This window comes from Diadema antillarum, unplaced genomic scaffold, assembly GCF_040938485.1.
Source record: "Diadema antillarum isolate AM-2024a unplaced genomic scaffold, OU_Dant_1.0 seq00000678_RagTag, whole genome shotgun sequence".
In the NCBI taxonomy this organism is placed as follows: Eukaryota; Metazoa; Echinodermata; class Echinoidea; order Diadematoida; family Diadematidae; genus Diadema; species Diadema antillarum.
In genome coordinates this window covers 567,501-589,976 of record NW_027271583.1, presented here as the reverse complement: position 1 = coordinate 589,976, position 22,476 = coordinate 567,501, and the positions used below count along the sequence as shown (strand labels likewise).

Below are 22,476 nucleotides of genomic sequence, written 5' to 3'. Positions count from 1 at the left end.
CTCTTTCATATTTCATAAGAGGTTTCTCATTATCTCACTTAAGAATGTTCAAAACATGAATCCCCACCTCAACCAGTACTGTACAGTCCCTTTAAAGTGGAAATTTTTGCGGTGTTGAAATTTTTGCGCATTTCGGGCAACCAGAAAGTAGCGCGAAAATAAAAGCACACAAAGACTTTTGCTTGCCATATGTTCCAGTCGATGATATCTTGATTCCGCGGGATTAAAAACACGCGAAACTCTTCTTGCCCAGCCAAGTGTGAAAAATTAGTCGCGCGAAAATATCAACTTTTACAGTATATAAGGATGAAGAGGCAACATTTAAAGAAGAAGTACTAGTTACGTTCAGACCACAAGCCTGAACCTCGAGGTTAGAGCTTGCAGTTAGGGACCGTGAAGACGCACTCGTAGTTAGCAAACCTCGAGGTTAGCTCGATGTTAAGAGCCACGAGATATCTTATGGTTAGCGCTCTAACCACGAGCAGCAGGGGGGTCCCCACTCTTAGTTAAGCACTGTGTGGACTCAAAAATCAACGCACTCAAAGGGGCAGGAATTTAACCTCGAGATTTCGTAACCTCGAGGTTAAGATTCGTCGTGTGGACGCACGTCGTAGTTAGGGGGCAAGAGCTTAACCTCGAGGTTTCCTAACCTCGAGGTTAGGGCCTGTCGTCTGAACGTAACTAATGTGTCATAGCCAATGTCCTTGAATGACTGCTGACAAAACGAATCAAGTGTTTACATTTATCACACTTCTATTTCTGGATTGCCTTCCACTTGGTATCTTATCACGAACATGTGGCAGTATAACCTCATGCTGCAAAGGTGTGTTTGTTGCAGGAAAATAAAAGAATTCTTCAGGAATCCTCTGGATACCTACAAAGTGTCCTGCCGTCACCTCTGTATTTCATTAGTGGAAAAATAGCAAAGAAAATGGGATTCCATCGGGATTCCGACCCTAGACCTCCGGATTGCTACTTTCATCATCTGACTGCTTCAGTGTCACAGTGAATCAGAAATTGGAAACTTTGAGCGTGTTTCTACTGAGCGACGAAAATTCGAGGTGATGCCAGCCGATGTGTGGTGATACCGGCCGATGCCGGCCGATACCGGCCGATGCGTGGTGACACCTCGAATTTTTCCTCAGTAGAAACAGATCTGGTAGTGGCCGATGCCGGCTGATGCGAGGTGCTCCGTCGTCCATCTATTGAGGTGGTCGATGCGTGGTGACGCGAAGGACGATTCTCAGTAGAAACATACCGGGTAGCGAAATTCGTGGTAAACAAGTATCGGACGTCTAGAATTTCTCCCCGCGCTTTTCAATCGGTTCATCGCACACATGTGTATAAAATACGTGTGTACACACAGCGACCGTGTTCGCATCATGCTTTGTTGGTACCAACTCGCTTGTGTATGTGTTATAGGCCCTATACGTTACGTCACATGTGAATTGTGGCATTCATCGCCTATTGTTCGCGTGATTAACAGCCTAACTTATTGCATTACTAAGCCCTCATCACTTACTTGATTTTACACCGCGTTATTTCATTTTATATTGTCTCGAATCGCGAGAGTACCACATTAGTATGTCGCAGCCTTGAGAAAATCTCAACTGGACCCTCGATCTCCAAAGATTTCTCATCAGTCAGTGGCAGGATACCAGTATGTTAGTTCGGGGTATATTGGATGGGAAGACGAAGAGAAATGTTTAATCAAAAAATAGCCGACGCAGTTGTAGCAAAGCAGGCAGGGTTCGGATCGTATTAACAGGCAGTGCGCGCGTGACCCAAATCTGTGACTTAAAAATACCTGACTTCCGGAATCGCCGCATTTGCACGTCACCTTTGCATCACCTCGTATTTTATCGCTCAGTAGAAACAGCTCGAGTGGTCATAAAATACGAGGTGCTGCGTTGGACAAAATTCGTGGCGATGCCAGGGATGTGAGGTGCTCTCAGTAGAAACACGCTCTTTGTTTGCTACATGGCTTGTCTTTAAATCCTGGAATATACTCATTATGCTGGAGACCTTTTGAAACGCTTTTTCTACTTTAAATTTTCAATCATCCCCGTAATCGCCTCTTTTTTTTGTTGTCATGTTTAGATAGTTAAGAAAATGTAACATATTTACCCCAGATTGGCAATTCTGTCACATTTATCAGGCTGAGGTCTTATTTGAAGAAATGTATAGTCTTTTTCTTTTGAGACATGACAATCCTTTTGAAATGAGGACTGCTATAATCCTTTCTGAGTGGAAACATACCAAATATTGACAGAGAGAACTTAAAAGGAGGTAACTCTGTGTCAGGTCATGAAGCTGAAACACTTTTCTCTCTCTGCCTTGTTTCCTTTGACGAGGACTTCTGAGTTGACTACAAAGAAAAGCCTACTCCAGTCTACAAAAAAAGAACCATGCTTGAATTGAAATGTGAGGATGGGAAAAAGTAGTGGCTCAGTTTGGAAAACATCATGGGACATGGTTTGTGGTAGTGTGAAACCATGGTTCATGCATCAGTCATTTTAAGAAGGAATCATAAATACGTACATTGTAATTGCTGAATTATTGACGAAAAGAATGATTTTCATCTTTTTTTTATTGCAAAAGCAGACAGAAGTTTTGAGGTGACAATATCATGTCTAATTTGCACACATAATAATTCTGCATTACGATAACATGCTTAATTTCAAAATTAGATTACTCTGTCAGTTTTGTAGAGTTTTAATGAAACTTTCACTGTTCCATCCATTTGACTAAGTACTTCCTAACGAAGTCAACTTGCACTGGAATGAACTTTCACTTGAAAGCAACTTGAAGATGCCACAAATGTTCGAAAATGGTCAGAGGAATTTCAAAAAGTACTTTCATTTTCCCCTGGTTTACACACAGGTACGTGGCTGATGTTGCCCAAATACCCAGCATCAATTTGGCAAAATTGGAAGAGCTTGTCATGGGGCATTAATGGCTTAAAAAATAAACTAAATAAACAAAATAACAAATAAACAAACAAATAAGATATTTGGCTTTAATACCAACAAATATAGGATTTCGAAGTATCTGCTTGAACATAGTGCTTCTGCACAATCAATAATACCATATCATATCCACAGTCTTTCCAAGTAGATGGGTGCATGGAAGAAACTTTAGATGAACCTGTACAGATTGCATGCTTTCATTACCAGGAAAATATATGGGATGAGCGCTGGGGGGAGGGGGGGGGGGGAGGGGGGATGGTCTGCGGACGAATTGTTTGCCCTCAGAATGACAAGTGAATGCCAGCCATCACTTTGCACCACCCATATTTTCATCATTCCCAGAGATCAAGTGATCATATTCATATCACAGAAGAGAAATAGAGGGAGAGATGAAAATAGAGAAAGAGAAGGAGAGACAGAGATGAGAGAAAGACACCCTGTTCAGACGCAAGCCAGTTTATACCAAAACTTGATAAGGAAATGACGTATAAAGAATCATCGTATACCCGATAGACCGTTCAGACGCTAATCTCGACTGTGCCGGAAAATGTTGTATAGATGTGCAGTTTCCCACTGCGCGTGCTGTTATGGTCATGAGTGACAGCTGTGGGGTCACCAGTTCGTGCGCGCTCCCTTTAAGCCCCACCCAGTTACACCGATCTATGGTCACCATACGTTCAAATACATAATGGACATGATGGAACGCTGATTCGTCATCGAGTTCTAGTTCAAAATGATGCTCTGACCGTCGTTTCGCTATACGTCGTTTCGTTATATGTCATTTCGTTAGTCAGCGTTCAGACGTATAAATTCATCATATAGCTACTGTAAAAGTGGTTTTGTTCGCGTAAAGAAACTTTTGCGGTTTCCACCGGCACTGACTTTTTCGCATGTGTTTAAATTCGCGGTTGGTAATGATAGCGTTTTAACAAGTGACGAGTTCAAAACATTTTCGCGTGATGTTAAATTCACGATTCACCCTCAAAGCGCGAAAATTCCGAAAATAAAACCACCGCGAAAGAAACCACTTTTACAGTATACCGTTTTGGTATAGCTACAGAATACTGTTCTAGTATAAATTTTTTGCATCTGAACACCCTGAGAGAGACATAAGAATGAAGAAAGAGTGAGAGTAGAGCAAAACACACAAATTATAAAAGTGGAAGAGAGCAAGTAAGAGAGAAAAAGAGAGTGGGGGAGTATAAGCAGGTTGGCCAGTGAAATTGTTTCTGAAACAGCATCTCCTGGGTCAGAGATCTCTCTTGTAATGGGATCGCGGACCGAGAGAACTTGAACATCTTAACTCTTCAATAGACCCCCAAAATCCTGCCTCCTCTGTTCCACCCCAACAAACTCCACTCTTCTTTGTAACTCTCTATGCTTCATTTGATTCTCAGTCCATGGCATTTCTTTCCTTCTTCTCCTCAATTTTTTTTTCTTTTCTTCAGAAAAAAAGCAGCACCACAAATAGTTTGATTGGCCTCTGGAATTTCTTGCTGGAGACAGATTTCGAGGGGGGTTCCTGTCTAAGAATGCCTTTTTGTGCCTTTGACCTGCAATTGTCTGTCTCCAGGATTGCTTGGCACTTAAAATGGATTTGACTTTTTGACTCTGGCCTTGCTAGATTTCAAGTGCACGCTTTCTCTGAGTGCCAATGCTCCTCCAGTTTTGCTTTTCTCTCTGCTCCTTGAGCAGCTTTCAAAGAATATAATTACTGCTAGGATCCCAAAAACCTTGCTATCTTCGGGGAAATCACTTCAGAGCACGGGAACAAATAAATTTCTCGTTAGACTGTCATTGTAAGAGTCTTGACTGTCAAAATCAAAGTGAAGAACTTTTTAAGAATGCCCAGAGAGGAGCACACCTTTTGTGATTGACCAAAAAAGTAGAAAGTGACTTTCACAAGAGGCAGAGACGATCCCTACTAAAAGTGAAGTCTGCTCACAGGGCATCACAAATTTTAAGTTTCATTTGTCAGGTACACAATCTCAAGAAAATCTACAGGAAAGTGTTATAAGATAAATGAAACTAGAGGAGACATTTACTTGCCAATCAGCACGATCATCATAATGTGGTATATGAGATGAAATAGTTGACTGTTGACAAGGCTAATCTCTGAAGCTTGAACTTTCCTTTCCATATTATTGAGGTGTACAACATTCATTTAAGAATTCCTTACATTTCAACATCAGCAAACCTCCTTCTTTCAGTCGGAACAGAGTTGGCTTTGAAACAACTTGCCATTTGTTTCACATTTTTGGATCCTGAAGTAGTATTTCACAGGTTGAAACATTCGCCCTTCTTGTCTCCGATGAGAGCATCCTAACACCCCCCCCCCCCCAAAAAAAAAAAGTATGTCCCCATGGTTGGCAGGAGAGAGGAGCAATCTTTACAGAACCCCCTACCGATGTGTGCATTCGTCCCTTGCCAGGAGGTTGCAGGAGAGAGTGTGGGCTCTGGAAGGATCATGTATCCCAAAGTCCACCAGCCCCGATTTACGGCATTACCCGGGCAGAAACGACATCTCGGAGAGAATCCAACGAACTCCGGGAGGCTCAAAACAATCACATCAAAGTCAAAGCTAATTTTCATCACATTCGCAACAAGTAGGTCTTACTGAAAAAAGAAAGAAGGAAAGGTAGTGAGCATCTGTATGTTTAAGAGACAGATAAAGCAAGAAAGATAAATAGAGAAAAAAAGGATGAAGGTGAATGAGACAGAAAGATACAAAGAAGAGCTAAAAATGATTATAGACAGAAACAAAAGAACATATACTACTTCACACAAGAGTGGAAATAAAGGGAGACAGGGATAAGACAAATTTGTGTGCTTATCATCTCTACAGTAACATGTTTCTGACTGAAACACATTTCTTTGGCATTTCAGAAACGTGTTTCTAACCCCATAATTAAAACAGCTTTGCATTCATCAACTGCCAAAAACTCCCTGAAAGTTGTTTGGAAACCTTAATTCTACACCAGAAGTGAGTTGATGAATGCACCCAGAGTATGCTAAAGGGAGAGAGAGAGAGGACAGCTAGAGAAGGAAAAAGAGAAGGAGAGGGAGAAGGTGAAAGAGAAATTGATAGAGGGAGATAAATAAAGAGACAAGAGAGAAACAGAGGAGAGGGGGATTAAACAGATGGAGAGATGGAGAGTGAGGAAAAGAGAGAAAGAAAAAGGAAACAGACAAAGAGGGGATAGAGAAATAGTAAACATGAGAGATGAGGAGTGAACTAGAAGGATGAGGACAGGTAGCAATGTTGAAGAAGTGGATGGATTAGGACTTATATTCCTGAGGGAGGATGGGGTACATATGGGAGGAGTGGGATGACTATATGTTCCTCCTAGGACAAACTGGAGGACAAAATGGGTTGAGGTGCGGACAGGTGAGCCTTCTAACCCAGACAATGGGCGAGATAGGCTGGGAAAGGGGGGTCTGGCCTCTAGCTGGGTCTGCTCAAATACCAAAACATGAACAATCATTTATCTTATCTGGTGTAGTTTGAAAAGGGGGAAAAATGTTGATGAGTTGGAGAGGAAGAAGACATAAAGGGGTTGAAAGATGACTCCTCCACATTTATGATATTATATCCCGTTTTGTTGGCATACATTTCAAACTTGGATTTCACTCAAAAAGAAAACAAAGTGATGCAGGTGATCCTGCAATCACTCTTGTCTCATGTCTCTGTTGCATTCATCTTCTCCTCCCTCTGTTTTCTAATACTTCTCATCATCCCCCTGTTTGGACTCAAATCAAGACAAATCCTACATTAACAAATCATCATGTGTAGACAATGAGGAACATTAATGGGTGTCTATTTCACTGTCACAAACAAAGGGTCACCATACTCTTGGAAAGTTCGTTAGATGAGAGAAATGATTTCCACAGAGGAAGTTTCACATCACTTCCTAATGTCTCTCCCAGACTGATATGAAAAGGAACTCGGACAAATATCATTGAAAAAATTAATGTATTGTCAACTTCACCTGTACATAACCAACATCTCAAGTCTACAAGCCATGTCTATATGATGGGAATATGTCTTAGTCTGGCATTTTTCCATCTCATACATGCATTATCATCAAACTATTTCATTTCAGGGTTTTCAACTTTTATCAGAATCTGCATAAGAGCTTATAACATACATAGGCATACACACAAAAAAAGTTTCACAGAAATTAACTCATTCCATACCAGATTCTGGAACCACTTTTATGTTTGCACTCTAAAACCGCTTTCATGTTTACACAGATCTTTCAGTTGCCTGTATGCAATGGGTTAAAAATATCTAAACAGTTCAAAGTTGGAATTTTGCAACTGTGAAACACTTGCTCTGTACCTATTCGAACTCAAGGAAGACAAATATTTCCAAAGTGAGAGCAAAAGACACTTTTTTTTTTCTGGTCAAAGCTTTGCGTCTCCCAGCGGTATGCATACGTGAGATAACGAGGTGTCAAGAACTTCTCCACCTTAACAAGTTGACAAATTTCTTGTCCATACACAAAACATAAAGGGGCGCTCTTCCTGCAAAAGCAATTTCTCCGGGAGTTCATAATCGTTTCGCCATAACGCTAAGTCCGTGTCTTCCTCCGTGTAACCTTCAGTCTGGGGGAATTAGTCAGTCCTGTCATCACCAAGACGATTTTAGAAGACCAGGCCGAGACTAGATTTGTTTGATAAATCTAAAGTCCAAACGCACGTTAATATAAGTCAAGCCTTTGCTTGAATGTAGGTCTCCTGAAACTGGGTTGCAGACTTATTCTAATTTCTTAACAAAGTCAGTTCATCTTTCCTTATGTTAATTAGCTTGCCTTCCCAGCACTGTCCTGACACATTAGAATAAAGATGTAACACAAATGGGGAGCGAGGGAAATATCTTTATAAACCTGCATTATGCAATGCGATGGTCATACATGTGTATTCTGGAGCATCTTAAATCCAGTTGAATGCCTTGTAAATCTTTGGAATGATTTCCTTGCAAATAGGACTGTTCCTCTTTTAGGATAGCTGTTTTTGAGAAAACATTGACCAGAAGGGAACTAATATCTATAATAGGATATACTACATTGATGTTTATCTATATTTCATGTGTCTCAATGGTGTAGAGAACCAATATTTATGAGACATCTTCCTTTTTTTAAATCACTAATAGTATTAAAGTCCTTTCCCTATTTAACATTCCACCATCATCTCTGTGGTCCTGCATCATGTCAAGCATTCCAGAAGCATTTACCCATACCCACTACAGGATTCCATTATTGCCAGAACCAATCGCTGAGATGCTTCATCGATGGAGCGCGGTGGCGGCATTCGGGACTTGACAAATTGCCCGCACCTCCCAGTCCCACCCAACCACATTCTGCGTCATGCAAATATTTCCACATCTCTCTCGGCTACCAGGATGTGGAACAAGGGCATGGGAGACATTACGGAGGTGGGGGGAGGTGAAGATGGAGCCAGGATGAACAAGGAGGGAGGATGGTGGTGGGGGGGGGGGTGGAGGAGGGAGAGGAGCTGGAAGAAGAAGAGTTTTTGGCTCGTGAAGTGAAACAAATGACAAGAGCAGCTGTAGCAGTCAAAATGCAGTTATGGATCAAATACTGGATCCCAACACCAGACAATGAAGTGCTTCCACCAAATGATGAAAAATGCAGTGATGCATTCCACTTATACCAGATCAGTGGGCAACGGGACAGATGTCATTACCGTCTTCTGTCCCAATGAATGTCATACCCACATCGTCAATGTTTATAGTCTATGGACTGATTATGTCCCCCCAAAAGTATGTGATGGAGGGCATTTAATGCACCTAAATCGGTCATGTCATAATTAATAATCCAAATTCCTGGAGCTAGCTTATTTTCCTTCACGATAAGCTAGCACAATTAGTGTCATAAATATTTTATTGTGTGAAATTAAGGATTAGCTGTAATAACACAAAAACGTGGGCATTTTTTTTTCTTTTTGCAGTTCCTTTGAAACACTACCAAAATAACTCTTTCATAGAAAGACAACACAATGAGCACAGCTATAAATCACACACTAATGTGTGTGAGTGTGTGTGTGAGACATTATTATTGATTATGTCCATACCGGCATCATGCACAATAATCACGTAAATGTTGGAATTAAATCTAGACTAAATGAAAACGATGCAGGCAAATAGATTAACTTGTTGATTATGGACAACAATGTTGTCTCCGAGGCACAGAAATCTATGGTGAACTGCCATGTCTCAAAGCAACTGGATTATGACTCATGTGCATGCAATCCCTTTGGAATCCACATGTCCACAATGGTCGAGTCCTGTAAATTACTTCCTTGTTTTCTTGTTTTTTTAGTTTAGTTTAGTTTAGTTTAGTTTTGTTTTGTTTATTTTATTTTACTTATGACCTGACAACAAAATATGCTGTGATCGTGATGAAATGCCATCACTCACCGTAATCACGATGTCTTTGGTCGTTGGTCCCTCGATTGTGATCTGCTCCCTCCCGCTCCTGAACGTCCGGTAGTAGACCATGCTACCAGCAAAGGAATACCGGCCTTCCTCCGCCGGCAGGGGTAACTGGTTGAGCCCCTTGGTTTCCCCCTTGCTGTGGAGACCCAGCGAACTGCCCAGGTCTTTACTGGTCACTTTGATGGTCCTACTGCCTGCCGGTATCTCCATCACATTGCGGAGACCTGTCAATCACAGAGGAGAAGGGGAGTAAGGGGGTCAGCACTGATCATGAATCAAACATTTGTGAACTTTGGGAAAATGCAAAGATTCCAACCCTTCCTAACTACAAACCCTCACATCTGGCTATGCAAACCACTGCTGTTGATGAGAATGACTTCTGCAACATATCAGAGAAATTCAGTAGCTTGATTTTGACCATGAACCTGTCGACACATGTGTTAAAACCCTACAACAAAGAATCAAAGAAGCATGTTATCTGAATCCATGAACTTCTCCAATACACATGCAATGAAATTCCACTCATGTTACCATGGCAACCCTTCTCATTTTGGATATTGGGTAAGTACACTCCTTCACAGTGATCCTTCACTTTTTCATTGGATGAGCAAGTAAACACAGATCATCAATTTCTTTCAGGATTATCACACTTTAAAGCTTTGCTTTTTGTGTGTCAGGTACCCTTGCAACCACATCACACATTCCATAATAGAAAAATTAATTTGATTTTCTTTCATTTCATTTATTTTTCCATTTCCAACAAAAAATACATACACAGCATGACAATCTTACTGCAAATAATTGAAATATGCACATCGGTATGTGATAAAGGCAGCAAAATTTAAACTACATCATAAACAACTGCAACATTTATTGAATTATTGTATTACACAAAGGATAGATACCAGGTAGGCTGTTAGAAATGGAGAGGGCTAAACAGAATTCATATATATTTGATTGCTTTCCCTTTCTAGCAAAACACAATACATTTAACAGATGCTGATATTCGTTTTTGCCTATGTTGAATATTACACTATTTTGACCCAGTTGGATTCAACTGCAGTATAAAAGTTTAAAACCATAGTTTTAGATATATCTCAGCATATGAAATGACTGCCCTGTAAAGAAATACTCAATTTTCTTTATAGCTGATATACCAATTAAAACCTTGAAGCACAGAAATTATCTTCAGACAAGAATGTAATTCTGACTGATTGAGAACCATCAATTCTATCAATACATCTTGGTTTATATTCCTCAAAAAGGCAAGGAGTGAGAAATGTCTAGCCTGTAACCATGTGATCTTTTCAACACTATCGGCAAATCTTTGTCAACAAAGAAGATGAGTGGGCACACGAGACATGGCTAGATTAGAAATCTAATTTCGAACTTATCATCGCACAAATTCAAGCTGCACAGTCCCACTCCTCTCCTCCCGTAAGTAAACCAAATTACGGCTCACAATCTCCCGCTTATTTTCTCTTTTTTTGAACGGTAATCTGGCCCATGCTGAAAAGTGTAAGAACGTCAGTCAGCATTGGATCTCCCCGACATTTCAACCCAATTACGCCAAGGTCATGTCCAGGTCAGCTGAGGAGCACGGAGTCCAGATCAGATGTTTTTCTTGCTTGTTAGTCCAGTGGAAGTGTTGCAACAACAAGACTACCCTAGTGGAACCCTACGAAACACTCCAATTAGTTGAGGTTCAGGTTACTGGATCCATAAATCTATCACAGTAACTTCCAGGACTGTGTTAAAGGTCATGCGTATGTACAGAAAATAACCGGTTTCATGCCAAGAAATGCCATCCATACAATTGTACTGACATGAAGTACCTAGTCCTATACATTTATTTTCTTTGTTCAATCTTAGAGTGCAGTGTAAGAGATCAGATACTGGAAACATAACTTTTATTTATTTTTATATATATTGTGAAATGCATGGCACGGTGATATGGAGCGGTTTCACACCTATGAAAGAATAGTTTTTTGGTTTTTTTTTTAATACTGGTACATTAAGTACATATGTTCCTTGCTAAACAAATTGTAGAGCATGGCTTTGTCTCAGTATTCAGGGGGTTAAGTTGCTCTAAAAGAATGACCCTGTCTTAAGTGGAGCCATGTCATTGTCAACATCTCCAGGGCTGGCTCGGCTGAGATTTCTCCCACTCAAAGGGGGGCATGAGACGGGCACTGAGGAAGCCTCATCCACCCCGATACCAGCACCCTCCATCTCCATCCCTTTGATCCCGCATATGTTTGGTTTGACCGGGAGACATTTATTTTTAAGCTAGAGTTCATTGACTTGCAAGCAGGAAAAACATCCCCTCTCAGCGGTCGATTGGGTGGCCGTTGGAGATCCTGCTACGGAAAAATCAAACTCCTCGAATCTCGAGATACAAGATATACAATTAACAGCCCAGAGGGGAATGGAAACAATGGTATCAGCTCATCCAGACACAAAGTGAGTGCCGCCCTTCATGTTAGCAGTCTCCATCTTGGGCAACAGCGAGGAGGACACAACCAAGGTCTACCCACTGTAAGAGTGTTAAATTGATCCAAGAATATATTTGTATAAATTAATTTTCCTTTCCATATAGTTTATTTTCCATACATGCTCCAGATAATTTCTTCTCACACTTAGCCTCCCATACATCCCAATTCCTTTCCCCTTCCTTGTGTCTATACTTTCCAGTAACTTCTTTATTTTCCACTCACCGCCACACTTCATGATTCCTTTGTTCTCTTTCCATTCATGTTCTACTTAATCTCATGATCATAACCTCATCTTTACTTTCCATTGGTTCTTTTATTTGACCTCAGGTCAAACTCTTTTCTAAATAGCATTTTGATTGGTTTGTGTTACTCTATGATTTAGAATGAAAATTAAAAGAACCCAATGGGTTCTGAATAAAGAATCAGTCTACCAAAGGAACTCATTGAGAGAGGACCTCCTTCTTCTGCCTCTCCTTTGCCCCAAATGTTTGATGGAGATTGAGTGAACCTTGCCTAGCTTATGGAGTGTTTGAGTGACTATACACTTGGCTTGATGATTTTTGGACACCTAGTAGATGAGTGTTACACTACCATGGGTCTCTGTTAAACTCTGTTAACCCGTTGAGGATGAGTCCCGAGTATACGCGGGCAGGTGTCTATGGGAAATGCATGTTGTAGCAAAATCAGTCCATCCTCAAAGGGTTAAGTGTGACTTCACTTTTGATGGAGTTGTGACTTGATCTCAAAGAGATGTGTCATTCAGCATGATTCACCCAATCCGTCTGCTCATCATATCCAATGTGGAAGTGACACAACGGGTGTCCCATTCACTTCAGACAATCACTCTTATTGACTAGTGACACATTCTATGATTCTGTTGTCAATATTTCAGCTATACATTCTCTACTCTTTAATCATTACAGTCTCTTCCATGAGACAGGATTCTTTTTTTTTTTTTTGGGGGGGGGGGTGGAGGGGGAGGATGCTAACCTGTCATGTGTAGGGAATTCCTCCATAATGTATTAGAAGTCAAATAAAAGATGAAAACATATATCCCTGACCAGGGAGTAGCACCAAAGCATACACATACAACCTCAAGAAACAAAGCAAAGAAAAAATTGAATGTAATTATAACTTCCAAACTGTCGCGTATACCCACATATAGTCTGTACACTACAATACGTCTTCCACCGCACACAACCGTTTTGCTCATAAGAGTTGCTGGAAAACCACAAGGCCCAGTTAAAAAGATATACTTCCTGTAGAATTAGCAAAAAGTTTTCCTGAATTGAGAGGAACATCAATACCAGCAGCCATGTGGTGCACATATTGGGCTGTGTATCCGATGTCCACTTCAGGCCACTTACTGGACGATGGATAACTGGACCCCTGTGATGAGCGCTTCCCAAAAATAATAACCTCAAAGAATTTGGCCAGGATATACCCCTTTTCTGAGTATTTATTTGATAGCCAAACTATACAGCTCCATGAGAAGTGGATCCCTGGGACGCCTTATGGTGGTTGGGGTCAAGGGTCTCATTTCCGAAATGCTGGACAGGCAAAGTGACCTTTGACCACCAGCAATGGTGGCATATTTAACGTCTGACCCAGGTCATTGTGTAAGGACATCTATTGATTTGTTTTAGAGAGAGTCAAGCACATCTATTGATTTGTTTTAAGAGAGTCAAGCACATCTATTGATTTGTTTTTGAAGAGAGTCAAGCACATCTATTGATTTGTTTTAAGAGAGTCAATTACATCTATTGATTTGTTTTAAGAGAGTCAAGCACATCTCTTGATTTGTTTTAAGAGAGTCAAGCACATCTATTGATTTGTTTTACGAGAGTCAAGTACATCTATTGATTTGTTATAAAGAGACTCAAGCACATCTATTGATTTGTTTTAAAGAGAGTCAAGCACATCTATTGATTTGTTTTAAAGAGAGTCAAGCACATCTATTGATTTGTTTTAAGAGAGTCAAACACATCTCTTGATTTGTTTCAAGAGAGTCAAGCACATCTATTGATTTGTTTTACGAGAGTCAAGTACATCTATTGATTTGTTATAAAGAGACTCAAGCACATCTATTGATTTGTTTTAAAGAGAGTCAAGCACATCTATTGATTTGTTTTAAAGAGAGTCAAGCACATCTATTGATTTGTTTTAAGAGAGTCAAACACATCTATTGATTTGTTTTAAGAGAGTCAAGCACATCTATTGATTTGTTTTAAGAGAGTCAAGCACATCTATTGATTTGTTTCAGGAGAGTCATGCACATCTATTGATTTGTTTAAAGAGAGTCAAGCACATCTATTGATTTGTTTCAAGAGAGTCATGCACATCTATTGATTTGTTTCAAGAGAGTCAAACAGAGGAATGTGTCAAATTCAATGCTAGATCAAAGAGAGAGAGAGAGAGAAAAAACCACCTTTCAACAGAAAAGTTGGTGATTTCAAGAACATTGTGTTGTGGGAGGCAAAAATTTCCACACATTAATTTCATCTACAGATGTGAACTGACTCACAACATTCACAAATTTAAAAACAAAGTTATGCCTCTCTTGAGCCTGCTCCTGAAGCACCTTAAACCCTGTATGAACAGTCACCAACATTTAGGATGCTCTGGATGTGGTATGTGGTGTAGGCTGTGCATACAGTTTATGTATTCGAAGTTCCCCTGCATCCGAAGGTTACCATGACAGTTATACCCCTCTCAACCACTTTGCATGTGGTCTCAGTGAGCGGTAGAAGCTCTGTATGAACAGAACAGAGGGGCAGAAGTTGAAGTGCTTTAGAAGCGCTTCTGGGCCCAGCCGTGTGTATGAATGGGGTGTAATATGCAACATGATCCTAAAAAAATCATAACATATAGGCTCTTGAATTCTCTCCCTTGGATAGACAGGATTAATATCACTGAATTTGATAATTTGCTTTATATTTTTTGGCTCTTGCCCACAAAAATGCAATGCCTAGACCTACAGTAGCAAAGGGTTTTACTAGACTTAACTCATTTCTATTCTCTTGTCCTTCCCAGTCTAATGAGGTCTATGATACCCTACTGTTTCACAAAGCAGACCTGATTATCAACATGCTGTATGACTAGAGTGCATCAACCTTCTAAGGAAAGCAATACCAGTAGAATTAAATGAGTCATGCTGTACTTTTGGCTCACTGTACTGAAAATGGAGGTTCATGAGATGAATAAATATATATCACTGTTCTCACTTACCCACAATCTCTCATTGCACTTGATTTTCATTTTTATTTTGATAGATATCATGCATGGGTCCAATTTCACATATTGTAAATCACATACAAGTGACAATCATCGTGTTCTGCTCTTGCACTAATCTTGCTAGCACGAATAGATTTTGTTTTCACTTAATCCCTCTCTCTCTCTCTCTCTCTATCTCTCTCTTTCTTCTGTATCTCTCATTTCAATTTAGCTTCAATAGATGCTATGCATGGATCCAAATAAATGTAATATAGGCCATATACAAAAGGAATATAATATGTTTTCTATTTTCACACAAGCCTATCAGATCACACAGGCACAATCAAGAGTCATATGACGATATACTGACATAGCATGTACTAAAAAGTGGAGCTCATAACATGAAATAAGCAAAAATATATGCATGATCGTTATCCTTTACTCTCAATCCATCTCCTTCTCCTTGATTATTACTTGTGTTTCATGAGGTCTCATAGGGTATCGGGCATTGATCTAATCAAAAATAATGTAGATCATATTAGTGAAAATGATAATGCTTTCTTGTGAAATATATCCAGTAAACATAGCTTTTTTTCCTCTTTTCTTTATTAATGTTTTTTTTTACTGTTCTTTCTTTTTTTCTGACTCATAGCAATCTTTTTGATGAAAGCAGACACCAAAAGCTGAAAGCATTACAGCATGTTGAAGATGTTGATCAGTGGCATATCTGCGGACATTAGGATATATAAAGAACATGTCAAAGAAAGTTTGTGACTTACATTTATGATTTATGCTCAAGTCTCCCTTGCAAGTTGCCAAGAGCTGTAAATTTTCACAGCTAGCTAGGAACGGGTAAAATGAGCTTTTTTTATTTTTGACAGACACAAGCACCCAGGTGTGTGTGACAACATTGCAGTATCCATGCATTTATGACCAAAAAGGAGGCTATGCCAAAAACGTGCTTGCCAGATAAACTCAACTGACCTTGACTATGTCAGTACGTTCACATTATTACCCTTGCTAATTGCTTTAACAGTAATGTTGCTCAGAGTCGACTAGTTACCTTGGATTTTAATGTTCATGATGTCTACATTTGTTGTGTTGTTTCCATGGCATTATTTCCTGGCTGAACATAAACTACACTAACAAACGACCATCACAACAAGCTCAATGATGCCCCTTAGCAGTGATTATAGCTTTTCATGAGGCTCATTTCTTTGGCCACACTACCATCATCCTCAATTTGTTTTTATAAATTCGACCACAGAATATCATCATGTAAAATTCCTTTGCATTTGCTTGAATGGTTTCCTATACATTGGCATTTGCTCACATAAGATCAAGAATGTGCGGCATACATCCCCCCCCCCCCCAATAGTCTTGCCTACCTCATAGCAAGTCTACTGACACCCAGCACACAAACTTCCACTGGAAATGACAGGCAGAAATAGAAATATTTCTTGTTTCGATTCCAAGATATTTCTACTCCTCCAATGCCTTCTACTAAACTTCCTTCTATCCCTCCTCCTTAGGCCAGGGTATATCTCACCGTAGACATAGAAATTAGAAAGGAAATGGACAAAAAAGCAATGACCTTTGTGCGCTAAGTGACATTGTAGTTTCATGGGACAGAATCCTATTTGGAAAAAGAAAATTCTGAGAGGGAGGGGGCAGGGAATAAAGATGGCCCTTGCCCAAACCAAATCTTCCAGGGCAGTCATCAAAAAATGACATTACAAAACCAGAAAGGCTCTTAATTTCACTTCTATTTTTTCCCCTCTCAGTTCCACTTAGCAAGGCATGACTTGCAAATAAAAAAACGAATAAAAAATATACAATTTTAGTATTTCTTCATTCCTTTTTTTTTTGGCCACAGATGCATTTCCTGCCATAAAAACTTGCAATATTTCTAAAGTACCATAACTGAATTTTTTTGTTGCTGCAATTCAAATGAAAAGTTAGAACATAGCGATTTTTACTGTCGCAATATTTCCCAACGAGAATGGATCTTCTGTCCAGTCAGACAGTCAGTCAGTCAGTCAGTCAGTCTTCCCTTGTCAAAAATCATCCGCCCCTCCCACACACCTCTCCCACTCAATTTCCTCTCGTCCAATAGATGAGAGGAGAAAAGGGGAGGCATCTCATTTTAAAGGGACACTCGGCATGGTTTGTGGAAAAGTTCATATCACAAAATCAATCCCCTGTATGGTCAACAAACAAAATGACGGCTTGGATCCTAATGTCATCTCTCAAAACATGGCTTGACCACAAAAATAGATGAGCAAAAATAATGAACCATAAAGGATTGACAAGATCAATAAGAAACAGAGGCACATTGTATATGTAATTTATTTCATTGACTTACAATACTTTCTCATGCGCATCATGTGTAGCTCTATGCTATGATAACAAAATGTATGGAAATTCATCTGTAGGCCTACATATCTCCATCTATATAAAGAACAATGATATATCATTTAATGAGATCAAGTCTCAGACATGAAAATTGAATGTCTTTAATAAAGGTGATATCATGACTGCCTGCACAAGTCATGAGAAGTGACTGACACAAACTAAAAGCTTTTGTCCATCTCACAAATCAGTCCCAAGGTTATTTTTCAATCTATTTCACTGCCCCTTCACTACCATCTGTTTGAAATATCCAGTGTTTGAATAGCTGTACTAACATTTGTCAAAACTACACACATTCTGTTTAAATTGACCCCTGTTGGATTATCGCCGCTTTGTTAAACCCCCCCCCCCCCTCCCCCCAAGAAATCTGCTTCTTCATCAGCGACGTATCCAAATGTCCTCTTTCGTCTTTCATCTCAGCCGCATCTGCACTCTTGTATCTCCAGACCTTGTTGGATTTCCTGTCCAGGTAGCAATCTACCTTCGGTCACCTGCATCCTGGTTGCTATGGGTAGACGAGAGTGGAAGTGACCCCCGCCCCATGGCTAGTAACACCGCTCTCCCTGGCTACCACCATCTCAGCCCATAGCCTTTGTCAAAGTAATACCTTCTTGCCCTACTGACTGCAAGAATAGTGAGTGTAAAGTCATTAGGAGAGATTGAGTTAAGCTGAAAATGAGAGGCAAGCCCTAGTCAGATCGAGGGTCCTGGAGGTCCGTCAAAATATCTTACATATACATGTACCTTTTACATTTGACTCTCCAAAGGTGATGAAAATCATTAGGAGAGATTGAGTTAAGCTGACAATGAGAGGCAAGCCCTAGTCAGATCGAGGGTCCTGGAGGTCCGTCAAAATATCTTACATATACATGTACCTTTTACATTTGACTCTCCAAAGGTGATGAAAATCATAGCTAATCAGCATTAAGTTAAAGATGCTTATACGCATATAATTTATAATTTGCACAGATAATTGTGATCGATTGAATTGAAACGACAAATAGAAATATGTTGTCACTGAATTATTCAGTACAAGTGATATGCCCAAGCCTTCTCACAGCTATTTAACGGCACAGTTTACCTTTGGGAGTAGTCATTTGCAAAATGTTTAAGATATTACCTTTCATGCATATGTGTAGGTGTGTTGTACCACAAAACACCCTTCCATGTAAAAGTTTTGCAATAAAGCCTAAGTTATAAGGAGATGTCAGCATTTTTCTCAATAAACCGTAGCGGTATACGGTTTAGTTTGGAAACATTTTTATTATAACTATTGTTCACATTTTGTATATTTAACAATACTTATAATCGATTTTACTGATTCAAATTTTCACAGTGGTTGTTTTCTATCCCTAACTCACACTTTAAAACTGTTTTAAAGCACTAATGCTGGGTTTTTGTTTCATCTGCAAATGGTAAATTATGCCTTTAAGATTGAATAATCATATTCACAGATCTTATAAGGCTCTCAGTCTGATGTGCTTGTCTTTAACTCACTATGCTCGCTTGAGGGTCAGTGAAAAAGGCTATCATTGTCCTAGCACCCCCCCCCCCACTTTAGATACTTTATACCAGTATAATTCTCTGATTTCTATGACAGATTCAAAGAATAGAGCAATGAGTCCATTCCTATACAACTTTGCAATCAATTAAACCCAGTCCACACATTCTGAAAATTGACTGGTCAATTTGGAACTCTTTTTGGGCAGCTACAGTTACTTCTCAGGTTAAGCAATAGAACTGCATGAGATGTAATCAATAAGCACCAGCACTCGTACTTCAAGGTGCATGACTGATACTAACTGGTGGAATTCACTGGAAATGATAATAAAAATTCAGAAAGAAATGTAGAAGAGGAGAGAGTAGAATAAAGTATGCAGAAATATTTCATCTTCTTAAGTATCAACAATATGAGCAACAACAACAACAAAAACAACAACCAGAAATAAAAGTATTCAAGAGAATGGAAATGAGGGAAAGACAAAGAGAAACACAGACAGATAGACAGACTGACAGACAGACAGAGCATAGGGATGTCATCATTGAATGATCAACCCCCTGGAGCAGATAACAAACAGATCATGTCTTCCTTGTATCCCTTGGTCAAAATGTTGCCACTCTATACAGAGTTGACTTGAGATGGATGCTGACACGTCTGACGGATAAATAGACTCACTGCAAGACAATGCAATAAACTCTACCTAATATCATCTTGGTTGAGAGCAATGGCTTTGGACCATGGCCAGGGTTTGAAATATTGAAGGAGGTAGGGGTAACCGGTTGTCATTGCAGGCTCAACAGCAGCAGCAGTAGCTGTTCTAGCAATACTATGTGTAGTGGTAATAACAGTATTTGCAGGGAGAGTATGTGTATCAGTGGTAGCAGTTGTTAAGATAGTAGTGATGGAATGTGTCGAATGTCTTCTTTTGTAGAAGCATTGGTACGAGAAAATGTTAGTAAAACCAGTTATATTGTAGTAGGTTATTAAAAGATACAAGTAGAAGAAAAGGAAGAGATTAATACAGCTGATGAAGGGGGAAAAGATTGGAAGGAAAATGTACAAAGACTAAAAATAAAAAGAGGAACAAGTAACATATCAGAAAGAGTGATAAGGAGAGATTAGGATTATCAATATAACAATGATACATGACCACTGAGGAAACAAAACAAAACAAAATGCTCAACCAGATCCAAGAGTATTGACATCTCAAAAGTATAAAACTAAATGTTATGTTTTCTTTATATGTTTAAAAACATATTTGGAGAATGAGATGTAGGCACAAAACCACTGAATCTATAGAAGATTCCTTTCCACACTAATGATGATAGTGATGGTAATGAGGATGATATTGATGACTAAACATTTCACAATGATAACTATAAAACATTTCAAAATGATATTTCACAACCATTTTTTTCTTCTTATGCAGTGTTTTTCTACCATATTAATGAACAATCAGCTTAAAGCAACTGCAAAAGAATACACAATAGCAACAAAACAGTTCTCTGACAAATAAAAAAGAAGATATGTTTTGATCCACTCCGTGATCTGCAAGGCTGCTGAAAGCAATATCCAGCACAGAAGAGTATGTATGGTACAGTGGACTGCAAGGTCCAGCCAGCTCCAGACAGTCTGTGGGTGGTGATAGCAAACTTGAGGGGGCAGTCTTGGATGGCAGCAGTGTTTGGCTGCACATGGTTAGTGATCCAGGGCTAGACTTCCCTTTTAATCTCCTTTTACTGGCACTGTATACATTCATTCCTATGCACAGTTCTGCTCTTTTTCGCTTCCGGGTAACCCTCTTGCTATGTATCACCACTTTTATGTCACATTGACACCTTGCATACATAGCATGGTCACCTAAGATAATGAGTTTGTAAATGCATAATGAGCATGTAAATGCAGATTTGTCCACAACTTAAACTTTCAGTATGTCAACATTGCATGGAATTAATAAAAGAGAGAATTTAAAAAAAAAATCTTGAGATTGTATGAAAATGTATTTGGCTGAATTAACAAACTGCATGTGCATGTTCCTTGCAGCAGGGTCCCGATGGGGCCTGCCTCAGGGGCTGCTCAAGGGCCTGGGATGGGGGAAGCTCTAGGGTCCTCTGGATGCTCTATTGTGCCATCTCAGCCCTTTTTTTTGGGGGGGGGGGGAGGATGTTCTTTTTTTCTGTTTATTTCAGTTAGACCACAGTGAATGAGCTACACATGAAGAAGAAACATTTTTAGCTAGATATTTAAAAAAAAAATTGTGCACTTCTGACTTACGTGCAAGTGTATAAGTGTCATCAGTATAGGTCGTCAATTATTGGCATGATGCTTTAATGTCAAACATTTCTCAAGATGTCAGGCTAGAATCTTAGCATGTCACTATGGCGTGTTAAAATCCCTCATGGACCAGCCTTTATCAGTGCCATTGAGCTTTAAGAATACTGTTACTTAAAAGTATATGCCTACAATGTAGTGTACAATCTAATGTAGCATCTATGGAAGTGGTCATAATTGGGTGTAACAAAGCATTGTCAGTGTACATTGGATGTACACTATTTGGCATACCTGGAAAAACAAAATAATTCCTACTCAGTGAGACAAATAGTATTGATTGATGAACAGTTTCTCTACTCTTTATTAGAATGATAATGTGAAGGCAAACTGAAGGGAATATCTGCACCCAAACAACTTGTATGAACAGTGTACCTGCCGTACATGTTTGCCGTATGTTTTTGGCTGTCATATTTTCAAAGATGATAGACGGTCTGGTTGATTATATACTGCATCAAATCACATAAAATTAGATTATGATAAAACATGTCTATAGTTCATGGACACCAATAATATAATACACATTTGATGAACAAGAACATATATTCATCATTTCATCAGGTTATGAGTAAGGGTAGGAAGGTGTTTTTGATTTAATGTTTGTTATTGTTGTTTCAAGAAGAAAGGATCTGCCATACATATTTCATTCAACCCTGTCTTCCTCGGCAAGGCTAAGGCTAATATGATAGTACAATGAGTCATAAGTTTCACATAAAGTACAAGGTTGAGAATATGAAACGGATTAACATGACATTGGATGGACCACCATCACTCTGAGAGCAGCGAGAAAGAAGACAAAAAATGAGAAAAATAAGTAGATAGACACATGGATGGATAGACAAATATATGAATAGATTTATATACAGATAGATAAGAAGACGGATAGACATAGAAAGATGAATTGTTTGTAGATGTTACGTACATCCATAGTTTAAACTAATAGAGGGACAAGCAGACAGATTTAAAAGAGATTTACTGCAAAATATGCTTTATGTCTTCAGAGTATGCAAGAATAAAACAGAGATGGGGGGGGGGGAGTAATGCTGGAAAAAGGGGGTGAATAATCATTTAAAATGTATTCCTTGCGACAAAAAATCT

At 39.4% G+C, this 22,476-nt stretch overlaps 1 protein-coding gene across 1 annotated transcript in view; it reads right to left on the bottom strand.

Moving 5' to 3' along the window:
- Positions 1-22,476, bottom strand: part of LOC139737049 (ADAMTS-like protein 3) — a 123,857-nt gene that overhangs the window by 72,487 nt on the left and 28,894 nt on the right. Inside the window, exon 3 of the mRNA XM_071647727.1 lies at positions 9,412-9,653. Within this exon, the coding sequence (XP_071503828.1) occupies positions 9,412-9,653 (242 nt within the window). The remainder of the gene's footprint in view (positions 1-9,411; positions 9,654-22,476) is intronic.